The 13,584-nt window shown below is 35.3% G+C and overlaps 1 protein-coding gene across 2 annotated transcripts in view; it reads right to left on the reverse strand.

Moving 5' to 3' along the window:
* Positions 1–8,908: 8,908 nt before the first annotated feature.
* Positions 8,909–13,584, reverse strand: part of LOC113811176 (proton-coupled folate transporter) — an 8,677-nt gene continuing 4,001 nt past the window's right edge. Inside the window, exon 2 of one of the 2 annotated variants that reach the window (XM_070129864.1) lies at positions 8,909–9,529. In XM_070129864.1, coding sequence (XP_069985965.1) covers positions 9,011–9,529 — 519 coding nt within the window. In that variant the 3' untranslated portion in view covers positions 8,909–9,010. The other variant, XM_070129865.1, reaches the window with a different exon arrangement.

A 13,584-nucleotide genomic window follows, 5' to 3' on the forward strand; every position in this document is an offset into this window, starting at 1 on the left:
GCTGAGGGAGGAAAACGACCGTCTCTTTATATCTCTTTGGCTTATATCTGCAGCTCGATAAGGCGGTGGAGAAATGGATTCGTCGCATTATTAATTTTTTTTAGCCTATTTGCTAAATGTATTGTGCGTTCTATTTTCGTCTTACAATCATCCACGCACACTTTTGTTTCTCAGAATGATAATGCAACATTTCCTCGATAGGTTTTGAAGAATAAGTTAAGAGGTAAGGTAGTAAAGATTTTTTTTTATGTGTGAAAGGAGACGAGCGAGAGAGAGAAGAAAAGGAGAGAATGAAGTAGGGACACAAACAAACAAACGGGAAACAATACGAGAAAAGAACAAGCGCATAACAATAAAAAAAAAAAGAAAGAAGGAAAAAGAGGGAGAGAAATAGGGTAACAAGGCAAACCCCATCCCCCAATAAAAAAAAAATCAAAGGTGAACAGTGAACGAACTCAATGATCATTATCAGAAAGATAAAAAACCGGGGCTCCCACAGCGTTGACACCTGATAAGTGTGGAGAATTTTCCCACGCTGCCCTCGCTTCAACATGTGTACCTTATCTCTCGTTAAGGGTTAAACACGTGCCTTGCCTTGCTGTCTTATCTCTGGTGAAATTCAGTAAACCCTACGCATTTCGCTGTATCAGTATCATCGTCATAGTTTTTGGGAGAATTGTTAATGTTATCATCATTGCCGTCCTCTTTGTCCTCATTTTTATCTTCATTTTTATCTTCGTCATCATCATCACCGTTTTCTTTACCACACTCAACCATCCTCTGCATTACCATCAACATCATTAGTATCATCATTTGTATTATTACTGTTAGTATTATTACCGTATTATTATTTATGTTAGTATTATCATCATTGTTATTATTTTTACTACTAGTAGTAGTAGCAGTATTATTATTATTACTACTATTATTACTACACCATTATTGTTGTTATCATTATTACTATCCCAGTTATCATTATATTATTATCATTATATCATTGTCAGTGGCAATATTTTCTACTGTTATTATCACTTTCATTATTGTTGCTATTATTATCACTATTTCTATTGTTTTAATAAAAGCTATCATTATTATTTTTACTGTTGCTATTATAGTTGTTAACATTACCATTAGTGTTGTCATTATGACTGTTATCATCATTATCATTATTATTATTATCATTACTTTATTATCGTTATTATTATTATCATCATTATCATTAGTACTTCTACTAATTCCATTATCATTTTTACTATCATCATTTATCATTATTATTATTATTATTATTGTCAAGATCATTAGTATTAATATTAGTATCACTATTATTATTATTATTATCATCACCATCATCATCATAAGTATTCTTGTTATTACTATTTTCAATATAGTTATTATTATCATAATCAGTATCGTAGACATCATTATTATCGTTATTGTCATTGCTATCATATTTATTGTTCTTATGATTAAGATAATAGTATTTATCATTATTACTATTATCATTATCATTTTGAATTTTATTATTATCATTATTATCATCACTATTGTTACTACTGCTATTATCATTGTCATCATTTTTACTATCATTTTTATTATATTATTGTTACTATTATCATTATCATCATCATTATTATTATTATTATTATTATTATTATTATTATTATTTTCATTATTATCATTATCATTATTATTATCATTATTGTCATTATTATTATCATTATCATATCATTATTATTATTATCATATCATTATTATTATCATTATCATTATCATAATTATTATTATCATTTTTATCATTATTACTATTATTATTATCATTAGTATTATCTTTTTATCATTATTATAATTATTATCATTATCATCATTATTATGATAATAATGATGATAATAATAATAATGATTATAATAATAATAATAATGATAATAATAATGATAAGGATTATGATAACAATAATAATAATGATAATAACTATTGTTATCTTTCTCCTGTTTATTATCATTACTTTTATTATTATCACTATCATTATGACTGTTATTACTATTATTATTATAACATTATCACATTATTATTATCATTGCCTTTATCATTCTTAATATTATCATTATAATTATTATCATTATCCTTATAACCGTTATTGTTATAATCATTGTCATTATGATTATCATTATCATCATTATTATTATCATATATTTTTTTATAATAATCATAATTATAATAATAATAATAATAATAATACTAATAATAATAATAATAACAACAACAACAACAACAACAACAACAACAACAACAACAACAACAACAACAACAACAACAACAACAACAACAACAATAATAATAATAATAACAGTAATAATAATAATAGCAATAATCATCATCATCATCATCATCATCATCATCATCATCATAATAGCAATAATATTGATGATAGTGATAATGATAATAATAATGATAATAATAATGATAATAATAACAAGAGCAATAACAATGATAATAAATGATAATAAAGATAACAGTAATGATGATAATAAAATTAGCAATAATGACAATGTAAAACAAAAATAGGACTTCACATTTTCAAGAAACAGTTAACAAAATCATTTACTCGCTCATTAATATATATTTATCATAGTGAATAGAAATTATTAAAAGAGAAGCGGAAATCCATAACAAAGAGAAATAAATAGGGTAGGGAAAAGGAAACATCAAATAGCATAAAATATCATTATAAAATATGTTGAAGATAGCTTTCTGAGTGTCATTTTATAAAATGGTGACATGACAATTATATAATGTTAATGATAACTCTTAGTGTAGGTGTTCCCTTGGTGATATCTATTACAATTACATTACGTTTTTTTTTTTTTTTTTTTTTTTTGATAATGACACTCACTTCAATAAGCAATATCATTCATAGCCTTCATATGTTCAATTGATTCAATAATCGAGGTTTAATACAATCTGTTTATTGGAATTCATTTGATAAGCGTATTTACATAATGAAACGCTCGTAACTGTCATATTTGTATCTCAGTGAGTCTAAATATTTCATAACAAGGTGTAACTGAAGGTACGTTTTGAAGTTATGGGAATGAATCAATACATATCTCTCTCTGTTGTATGTTCGTTGTTATATTGTTGCTATTATTTCGTAAGTTCCTTTTTTTACTTTTTTATTAGACTATATTTTTCTTTCTGTTGTACTCTCTCTCTCTCAATCTCTCTCTCTCTCTCTCTCTCTCTCTCTCTCTCTCTCTCTCTCTCTCTCTCTCTCTCTCTCTCTCTCTCTCTCACTCACACACACACACACACACACACACACACACACACACACACACACACACACACACACATATCTCCGTTTCCCTTCTTCTTCTTCTTCTTCTTCTTCTTCCTTCTTCTCCTTCTCCTCCTCCTCATCATCATCATCCTTCTCCTTCTCCTTCTCCTCCCACCCCCTTCTTCTCCCTCTCCTTCTGCTCCCTCTTCCTCCTCCTTTTTCTCTTTCTCCTTCCCTTTCCCCACCCTCTGTCTCCCCAAAAGCCTTCTTCCTCTCTTCCTCTCCCCCTTTCGCTTATCTAAAGGCATAAATCCCAGATAAATGGAAAGATTCATCACAGCGTTTTTAATCAAATAATTCAAAGTGCTTGCATGGTCTAGATGGCCGGGAGGGCTTCCTGCAACAAGGCTTACATGCAATATGTCATGTGTGATAAGATATAATTGATGATTGATTTATGCTTGTTTTTTTTTTTTCTCTCTTTCTCTCTTTCTCTATTTCTCTGTCTCTCCCTTTCTCTTGCGCGCTCTCTCTCTCATTCTTGTTCTTGCTCTTTCTCTTTCTCTCTCTCTCTTTCTCTGTCTCTCACTCTCCCTTTTTCTTTCTCTTGCTCTTGCTCTTGCTTTTGCTTTTGCTCTTGCTCTTGCTCTTGCTCTTGCTCCTGCTCTCCTGTTCTCTCTCTCTCTCTCTCTCTCTCTCTCTCTCTCTCTCTCTCTCTCTCTCTCTCTCTCTCTCTCTCTCTCTCTTCCTCTTTGTCAATGCCTTTGTCTGTCTCTCTGTTTACCCATCGATATATCTATTTATACATCTTCTTTTCTGTCTATCTATCAATCTATCTATCTACTCTTGAAGGGAAAAATGGCATTTCATTTATGTTTGAAATATTACGTATCATTTTTTTTTCAATATTCTTAGTGCTAGAAGTCTGATGTTATTATAATTGTATTTACCTTCTTAACATACATAAGTTTATTCTCATTTATCTTTATTTATTTTCCACAGGCTAGGAATATATTACAAATTTATATATAGCAGACCTCATTACTTATAATGATTAAATAATGTTTCTTAAGTCTTAAGTTTATTCATTATCATTCCACAGGACATGCGAATATGATATACAATAAACAATTATCGTATTTATCATTTTAAAATCATTATAAAAATTATGTGCACACTGAATTTTTAATAATTTTTTTATATTCATTTCCTTTTTCGTTTTGAATTTTGTCAAACATTGGAATCTCGTGTTCGAAATGTGGAAAGTTCAAAATCGTATTTCCCATTACAAAATAACAATAATAATAATAATAATAATAAATAAATAAATAAAATTAAATGTATATTATTATATTTGAATAGTAAAACATTTACCTTGTTTTGAAAGGGAGGCAGATCAGCAAGTATATCTCCTCAAGTATGTACGATTTTTTTTTCTTTTTTTTTACTACATAATGTAATTTCTTAGACGCTAGTATATCACTTTCCTTGATATTCTATATTAGACTTTCTCTAAGTCTCCGAAGCACCAGTATACTTCTACATTCCATTACAGTTCCTTTCTTCTCCTGTATTGTTTATAAAATTCGATGTCAACTGTAATTTTCATGAAGTATATCGCACTTTTCTTTGTATTTATTCATTATTTCAGACTTTAAAACAGTGTCGCTTCTTTTTCTGTATTCCATATCTTCACTTTAAGTTCTTATACACCCATTTTGTCCCTAATTCATCTAATAATTTTATCGTTTTTTTTGCTAATTTCATAATGGCCTGTCGCTTTTTTTTTCCTTCCTTTCTTTCTGTTTTCTTTCTTTTTTTTCTCTTTTTTTTTACTTCACTTCACTCAGCATTCAACGTTTTTATGTGATACTCCTTTATACGATCTCTTTCATTCGTTTTTTGGTTTTCGATTTTCAGAAATTCCTCAAGGTTGCGCTTTTCACTTCGACCTTCATTGCATTTTTGTAAACACTTTTCGTTATCTTTGGTTATTATCTATGTCTTTCCTTTCCTTTGTCTCCCGTGTCCTTCCTCGGCTTCTTTCTAGCACTCAAAATTTTCGAAAGATCAAGTGATATTACTCAAATAGATCCAAATTGTGAATTTTGAGGCATGAGTGAATATTTAACACAAATTTGCATAAATACTCTCTCTCTCTCTCTCTCACACACACACACACACACACACACACACACACACACACACACACACACACACACTCACAAAGAATATGAATACATTAACTAAACCTTTTGGAAAATTACAAAATAGCAATAAAAAACCGGATTGGGCCTTTATTTCGGTGCTTTAAGGCAACCTATTCAAAAACACTAACAGCAGTGATCGACCAGTGATTGCCACCATGGCTTTACAATCACGGACAAAAGTACAGTGAGTGATTCTTCAACACCATTCTATTCTAGACAAAAAGTTACATTATATGGTCGTATGGTATAATATTCGAATCGACTGTGAAAAGAACTTGGACGAGTGTGATTCTCCCCTTTCTCCTTCCTTATTTTCACTTCAACCGTTTTGATGACTCATACATAGTAAAGGTATCATTGATGATCATAAGTATCTTGAAACTTTGAATAAACAAGGCAAAAAAATAATGAAGCATGGACACTAACGAACTTTGCACTATAGTGCATCTACTCCCGCAAAAGGATAAACTGGTAACTTAAATCCGGATTCTGGAATGCTTCGAATCGTAAGATCCCTTTTTTTTTTGCGTGACATATAATACTTTTCTTTACATATTTTTGAATTCCTTAAATTCTTTGCATTAAGACTCAATTTTAAGTAAATCGGAGTGCTACAAACTCTGGGGGCGTTGCCAGTTACTCCATTCCTGAGATATAGTTATTTACACATAACCCGCTCAGGCCCCGTCCACGTGGACGAAGTTTCCTCGAAAAGCGTCAGAAATGGAGAAACAGCGAGAAAACCTTCGTACAGGATTCCTCTTAGTGATTAGCGAAGTATCGACGGTTTGCCTGTTGTTCGTCACGGTTGGGCGGTTGGCTTTGTATGAAGGTGGTGCCAGACGCACGAATTGACATCCAGCGGCAATATTCAACGAGCTGTTAATTCTCGTGTCCTGCCATCAGTGTCAGATATGCCCAAGGAACGTTGGTCTCGAAAATAAACTGTGGAATTAATGGAGTTGTTTCCATAACGACCATGTCTCCGGGATGTAAGAAAGGTGTATAGAGACCGTGACGTACGGACTGTAGCAATTAGACAAATCACTGAGTAAATTAGCTCTGCGAAATCAGCACCGAAGGGGAATGGGTAAAGTAATTAGATCGCATAGTTGACAAAATCTGCTTCTGGCTCATTTGTCAATTCCCGCAATATTGTCACATGACTTCATAAGTCTTCTTTTCTTTGAAGCTACTCTTTATACCACATTTTCTTCTGCCCTGTCATTTTTTATACTGGCGAACATTGCTATAACAATACATAACGCGATTTTCTTCTTGTGTGTCCTACAATCCATGTTGTCGCACACCAATCATCCTGTATCAGTCACAACCAGGTTCAGACTGCCAACCAGGATAAATGCCTACGGCCAGGGCTGGAATGAAACAGAAATTCGTCTGCTAAACTGAAACAAAAGACGACAAGCGTCACTTCGGAATTTTTTCCAAAGGCCGTAGTTTTATTATTTTGTATGACTACGGGTGGTTTGATGTAAAAGAAAGGTATTAAAAACAATATAGAGATATTTTCCCATGTTCAAATACATTAAAAATTAAAATTGCTGCAGCCATCCTGGTATGAACTGATACTATGTGGTAGACAGAACGTCATCGCGGCGGGAATTTCATTCGATGTCACGTCAGCTGGATCTTCTATCTGGGCATCACCAAAGGTAGAGTCATAGTCGCATAGATTAACTCTAAAACTTCAGCCTTACAACACACTTATTATGAATAGTCATATACTTTTTTATATATATAGATTACGTTTATAGATTTAATGGCACATTTTTTTTAGTTATTTATCTAATACATTTTCTATAAAGATGCAAATGCATTTTATGTTTTGAATGCTACAATATTGTTCTATACATAACATTAAACAAGAAAGCAATAAAGGAAATCTTATAATTACCAGACTAACAGTAATCTAATATTCATCAGTTTATGATGGTTTATGGTCCAATTTTATAATTCATATCCGTTTTCTTTATCATCTAATGTTTAGAGAACGATAGAGAAGCTGCTACGGAAAAGCGGTCAGCCCTGCCTGCAACAGCCTTAGCCCACAAATTGGCAAAGTTTACTGACCAAAGCTCACCTCATGGACGTGGCCTTAGAGCAAGGTTTCCCAAGCAGGGGAGCTCATTCCAAGGGGTCTGAGAAGTATCCATCTTGAAGACAACCAATTAATCTAATCATTACTCATAATCAAGAAACAGGAAGAAAAGAGCCATTAAGTTGAAAATTCCTTTGTATAAACGTTTTAAAGATAGTTCATTAATCATTACATGTAGATATTTTATGCGAGTGATTATTTTTGTAGGGTTTATTTAAATAATCTGGAACATGTTTTTTGTCACTATGTTTGATTTTTAACATACTAGAAAATGAAAAAATATTTTCTTTGGATGATCAAATTTAGTATAAATTCACCTCCTTTATCCTTAAATAAGGACACAGTTAAATTTTCTTAGGGGTGCAGGCGTAAAAAAGGTTGAGAACCACTGCACTTCTTGAATTAGATACATATTTGACAACAAAGCATATAGTAAATAAGATATACAGATCAAGTTCGATTTTTGACTTCCATTCCTTAGTTTTGGTCTGCGAAATTAACTGCAAAATGTAAACAAACTGACGCGCCGTTAGAACACGGGTCCGATTCTTTTGAACGCTAGTATCCATTGAATTTTATTTCTTATTTTCATTAGTTTATTCAATTGTGCATTATTACATTGGATCATATAATTTGAGGCTGTTTTTCTTTTTTTTTCAAAATCATATCTATGAAACTTGTTTATCAGTCATTTAATTTGTGGTTTATTGTTCAGATGTTCATTTGATTTCTTATTCTTGCACTTGTTGATCTGTTTTAATCACAGTCTACATTTATTTCAGAATCTAATCACAGATTTTATTTGCATCAGTAATCCAATCAAAAGGTACTTACTGTTTCCTCGACGATTTCATAGTGGGTTCCAAAGTTGTGCTTTTTAATGGCGTTCATCAAATTGCTGACGATATTATCGATGGTGATAATGGTGATAATGATGATAATGATAGCGATGATGTTAATTATGTCCATGATTATGATGCTGATGGCATATTAATGATAATGATATATTGTTTTAATAATTATCATCACAGTGACAAGGATAAGAGTAATAACAATAATATCATTGCAGTTCTAGTGAAAACAGTGACTATGATGACTATAATCATAATAGCAATATGATAAATACATTCACAGAAATGAAAACATTGTATCCATAATGATATAATTATGATGACTATAACCATAAAAATATGATAATGATATTTACAAAAATGAAAAATGGTAGTAACGAAAAATTATTATTGTTAGTGAAATGGGAAGGCATGCTAGGTGAACCAGCGAAGGATTTTGCAAGTAATAAAAACCCCAAAAATAGCATTTATTAAACAAAAAGTCTCAGTCGAACGCAGTAAAATATCACATAAAAATAATAACACGACAAGGAGGATGCCCAGGAGCTTCTATCACATTCTCTCATCTTCATCATTCACTCTAACTTCCTTGAGAACGCCTTCATCCTCTCCTTCTTCATTTTCCTCCTTTTCCTTCCTATTCCTCTCATCTTCATCCACCTCATGCTCTTTCTCTTTCTCCTCTTCCTTTGTCTCCTTATTCCCCTCCTCTTCTTCCAACTCATTTTCCCCCACCTCTCCCTCCTCCAACTCCCCCTCCCACGTCTCCCTTCCCCCCTCCTTCCCCTTCTCCCTCTTTTTCTCCCCCTCCTTCTCTCTCTCCTTCTCTTCCTTCTCTCCCTCCCCCTCCTTCTCCTCCCCCTTCATCTCCTCCATCGAGATCCTTAACGCCAAGAACCCAGCGAAGACGTAGAAGGAGAATCCAGCGGCCACAAAATGCTCGTAGGAAGGGTAGTAGGCAATGGTCGCCCCGTACACGCTGGTGAAGATAAGACTGTCCACAATAGGCCAGAAGATCTCCAGGATTGCCAGCATGGAGAACACACGACCCACCTCGTCTCCGGAACATAGCTGAGGAGAGGGAATGTTATCCTTAAGAGTTGGAGTTATGATAATGGTAAGAGGGTGGGTTGTTGCTGTCCATTGCAGCATTGTAAACCAATATAACGCCAGAAGATCTCCAGGATTGCCAGCATGGAGAACACACGACCCACCTCGTCTCCGGAACATAGCTGAGGAGAGGGAATGTTATCCTTAAGAGTTGGAGTTATGAAAATCATGGTAAGAGGGTGAGTTGTCGCAGGCAACTGCATTATTATACACGTGAAAACAACATTAGGAGATCTCTAGGATTGCCAACATGGACGACACAAAATCATTCCTGAGGAAAGTAAGGATGAGAATTATGTTGGAGTTTTATGGTTATGTGTGGGAATTATGAAGTAGGGAGGTAGATGTAGGCAAGTGTAAACTGTAATTATTAGTGAATATACGTCTTATAAATAGTCATATACTATGCGTACATAATAAGCCATATAAAGAATTTTCTGATAAAAAATCATAAATCATACCTACATGATACGCCAAATAAAGGAATGTCGTATAAATAATGAAGTCAAATACAGAATCGAACACCATATCTACTTAATAAGCTAAATAAAGGACTATCTTGCAGATAATCATATACCATATCTACATAATAATCCGAATAAAGAATTATGTTGGAAATAATCAAATGCCATACCTACATAATAATAAAGAAAAAATTCAGTTCCATGAAAAAACGGTCCGACACTCATAAACGACCTTCTTGTTCCTAAGCCTTTCATTTCGCTTATAATTTGGCGGGATTTCTCTCTCCTTGTACAGCGTCATGGTAGACCTCAGGATCTATGTCTTTGTTCTGCTTCGCGCTAAGCTTCTTCTTATTTGCGTCGTCTATTCATCTGATCCCTTGTTATTAGTCTCTAAACTACTACTGTATTGCATGCATGTATTTCCGCACTCACTAATGCAGACGGACATACATGCGTGCATATTTACATGCAAAAACTCATGTAGATATGCACGTATGTATGTACGTGAGTTCTCTCTCTCTCTCTCTCTCTCTCTCTCTCTCTCTCTCTCTCTCTCTCTCTCTCTCACTCTCTCTCTCTCTCTCTCTCTCTCTCTCTCTCTCTTTCTTTCTCCCTCCAGTTATTATCTTGTCACCATAGTGTACAGACGTGCTGCGTGACCTCTCGTGACCTTGACCAGTCCTTACGGGATTTGTGTTACTTTGACATTGCTCCATTGCGCGATGATATTCATACAATCATTTGGCTTGATTGTAAAGTGATCCAAATAACATATAGTGAGCATAAAAGAAGTGAAAAAATACACACGCTCACAGATGTGCTGTGAAGACGCGTGTGTGCGGCTGTGTTTACACAGGGAGGTCAGGTCGGGCTCTGTATCTTTGGGGAACGACCCCGCCCACAAACAGGACAATGTCCACAGACACGCCCATGGAAACTGAGAGTAGATATAGTCTCCTCCGTAAAGAAGACATCAATGGCCTTCCACAGGAACCGACAAAGAAAAAGGCCTCTGTGGAAATTACGCCCCCTGGACACCTGTGCGCGCCTTTCAAACTGGACGCTAAGCTTTGAACACACGGAGACAAATAACGTTGAGTATCCCAGGCCCTAAAATTGGACCCTTATAAACAAGACAAAGGGATCAATTAAACTGAAAATTGGAAGGAAAAATATTTGTCAGGTGCAAGAAGGAACAAATTCTTGCCCATATAACAAATGCCGGTGCAGGTGGCGAAGTGCTAGAACAAGCTAAGGTCTTTTGGAAAGGGAAATGTACGAATGTCATTGCGTTCGATGTCCCGAGGGAAATCGAAACAAGAAATGGCTTTGTATAATGAACACGTCATACTTGCCAAGCACATGAAATTTAAAGGATTGATGACCCAGAAAGTCATCATAACATACGAGGGGGAGGTAATCAACAAAATTATTATAATTGTCGAGCCCGTACTCAAATCCCTGACCCCGTTTAGCTCTCATTGTTCAAAATAGGGACATGGAGTACGTGCGTGTCCACGAAACGCACCGCGGTGCCGGTATTGCGCACTTCTTCACGAAAGCTCAGTGCGCTGAAAAGATTTCCGAAGGTAAAATCAACTGACGTCAGGAGCATAATGCCAATTCTCCATTATGCGCCTACTACTCAAAGGATAGGAAATCAAATAATCAAAGAAAGCGGGCAGCCCCTCCCCCAAGATATCCTTCCCAGCCCCTTGTCTCAATGATGGGGGGGGGGGGGGTTCCCACACCTGCAGAGATTAACAGTGATGGCTCCTGCAAAGAAATCCTTGGCACCGGCCACACCAACAGCCGTAACACCAAAGCTAGCTGCAGTACCCACTCCAGCACCAGCTGTAGCATCAGCTTCAGCTCTTACTCCAGTACCAACTGCAGCACCGATACCAGCACCAGCTCCAGCTCATCCCTCCTTCACTGCAGCAGGACAAGCAAGAGTGAAACAGTGAAATGAAGGATCTTTTACAAATGTTTCTCAAGCAGATGGAGCAGATGATGTTTATGATGCAGCAACAGATGTTACAGCAATCGCAGTTCCAGTAAAGGATGTTTGTGAGCAACGGCATCCTCAACGTACAGTGGGCCTTGGAAACGGTCAAGTGATAACCGATGGTTCAAAATAATCTGCTGAAATGGCAGACCTAATATTGTTAATCCCTTTACGAGAAGACGGTATTTTTCAAATACTATTCCATCAGAAGTGATCGATGACAAATGAGACAATGACTCAAAAGCGGGAAGAGAGATTGTATTTCTGGGCAGAATCGATGGACTCCACGACTCCCAGCCCCTTGTCTTAATGATGTGGGGAATTCCCATACCTACAGAGGTTAACAGTGATGGCTCCTGCAAAGAAAGCCTTGGCACCTCGATACTCCAATCTCAATCTAAGTCCTATTTAGAATGGAAGGCTAAAACTGCCCAGACTATTCTCAGCTTCAGTGTGTGGAACAATGCTTTTATCAACATCCCAGAAGCAGCACTTACTTCACCATGGCATATATCACATGTTAATGTTCATATTGATAAATCAACAGGGCCAAAATCCGTGACTTAAATCCGTGAGTTAAAAGACCATTACTTGAAATATGTAGATGAAATTCTCCATCCCCCTCGTTGACCCCCCCACTTGTAATCAACTGTGATGCTTCTACTGACCCTCGTGGAGCAGCAGGGATTGGTGTACTAACTCCTGACATTGCTCTTCAGTAGCAGTATACCATGCCATTAAAAAAAAGGTATTGAACAGCAGCGACACCTAGCTGCCTTCTCTTGCAGCCAGGGTGCACTCTATAGACTCACAGCATTTAGTCCAGAAAACATGGTAACTATCGATACTCTTGACCAAATTGCTAGCCTGTTAGAGCAGGGTATACAAGTGTCATTATACTGGATACCTACTCATCTAGGAATATCAACATGTGACATGGTAGATCAGTTAGCAAAACTAGCACTTCCCCGTGAATACCCATATTATCCAAAACCGCTATATGTCATTCAAATAAAAAAAAAAAAAAAAAGTTATCAGCTGTCTTCGAGATTATGAGGCCCAGGTGTGGACCACCAAAAACCTGAAGAAAAGTGGACATGGTACCATCTGGCAGAAAGATAGTATTGTAGGGACCTGTGATGCTGACAAACCATATAAAGTTTATAATGGACTGTTACGTAGACAGCAGGATACGCTAACTTTCACTTTATATTATGTACAGGATGGAGATTTGGAGGTAAAGCCGGTTATGAATCACCACTGCTAAATGTACAAGGCGCATAATCTTACACATTACTGCATCCTATCGATCAAAGAGCACTGTCCAGAGACCAGCACTTATTGATTATATTAATTTTATCATTGACATTGGTCTTGTTTTCGATATGATTAGGGATATAAAAGGTATTTTTACCAACTAGATGATATGTGAATAATATAAGCATAATGGCACAGCCCTTCAAGGCACGTAGAACTAATGTTTAATTAACATCCCTTTACATAAATATAAACACATCCAGTTTGGATAGACGCTGTAGCAT

This window comes from Penaeus vannamei, chromosome 14, assembly GCF_042767895.1.
Source record: "Penaeus vannamei isolate JL-2024 chromosome 14, ASM4276789v1, whole genome shotgun sequence".
Classification (NCBI taxonomy): domain Eukaryota; kingdom Metazoa; phylum Arthropoda; class Malacostraca; order Decapoda; family Penaeidae; genus Penaeus; species Penaeus vannamei.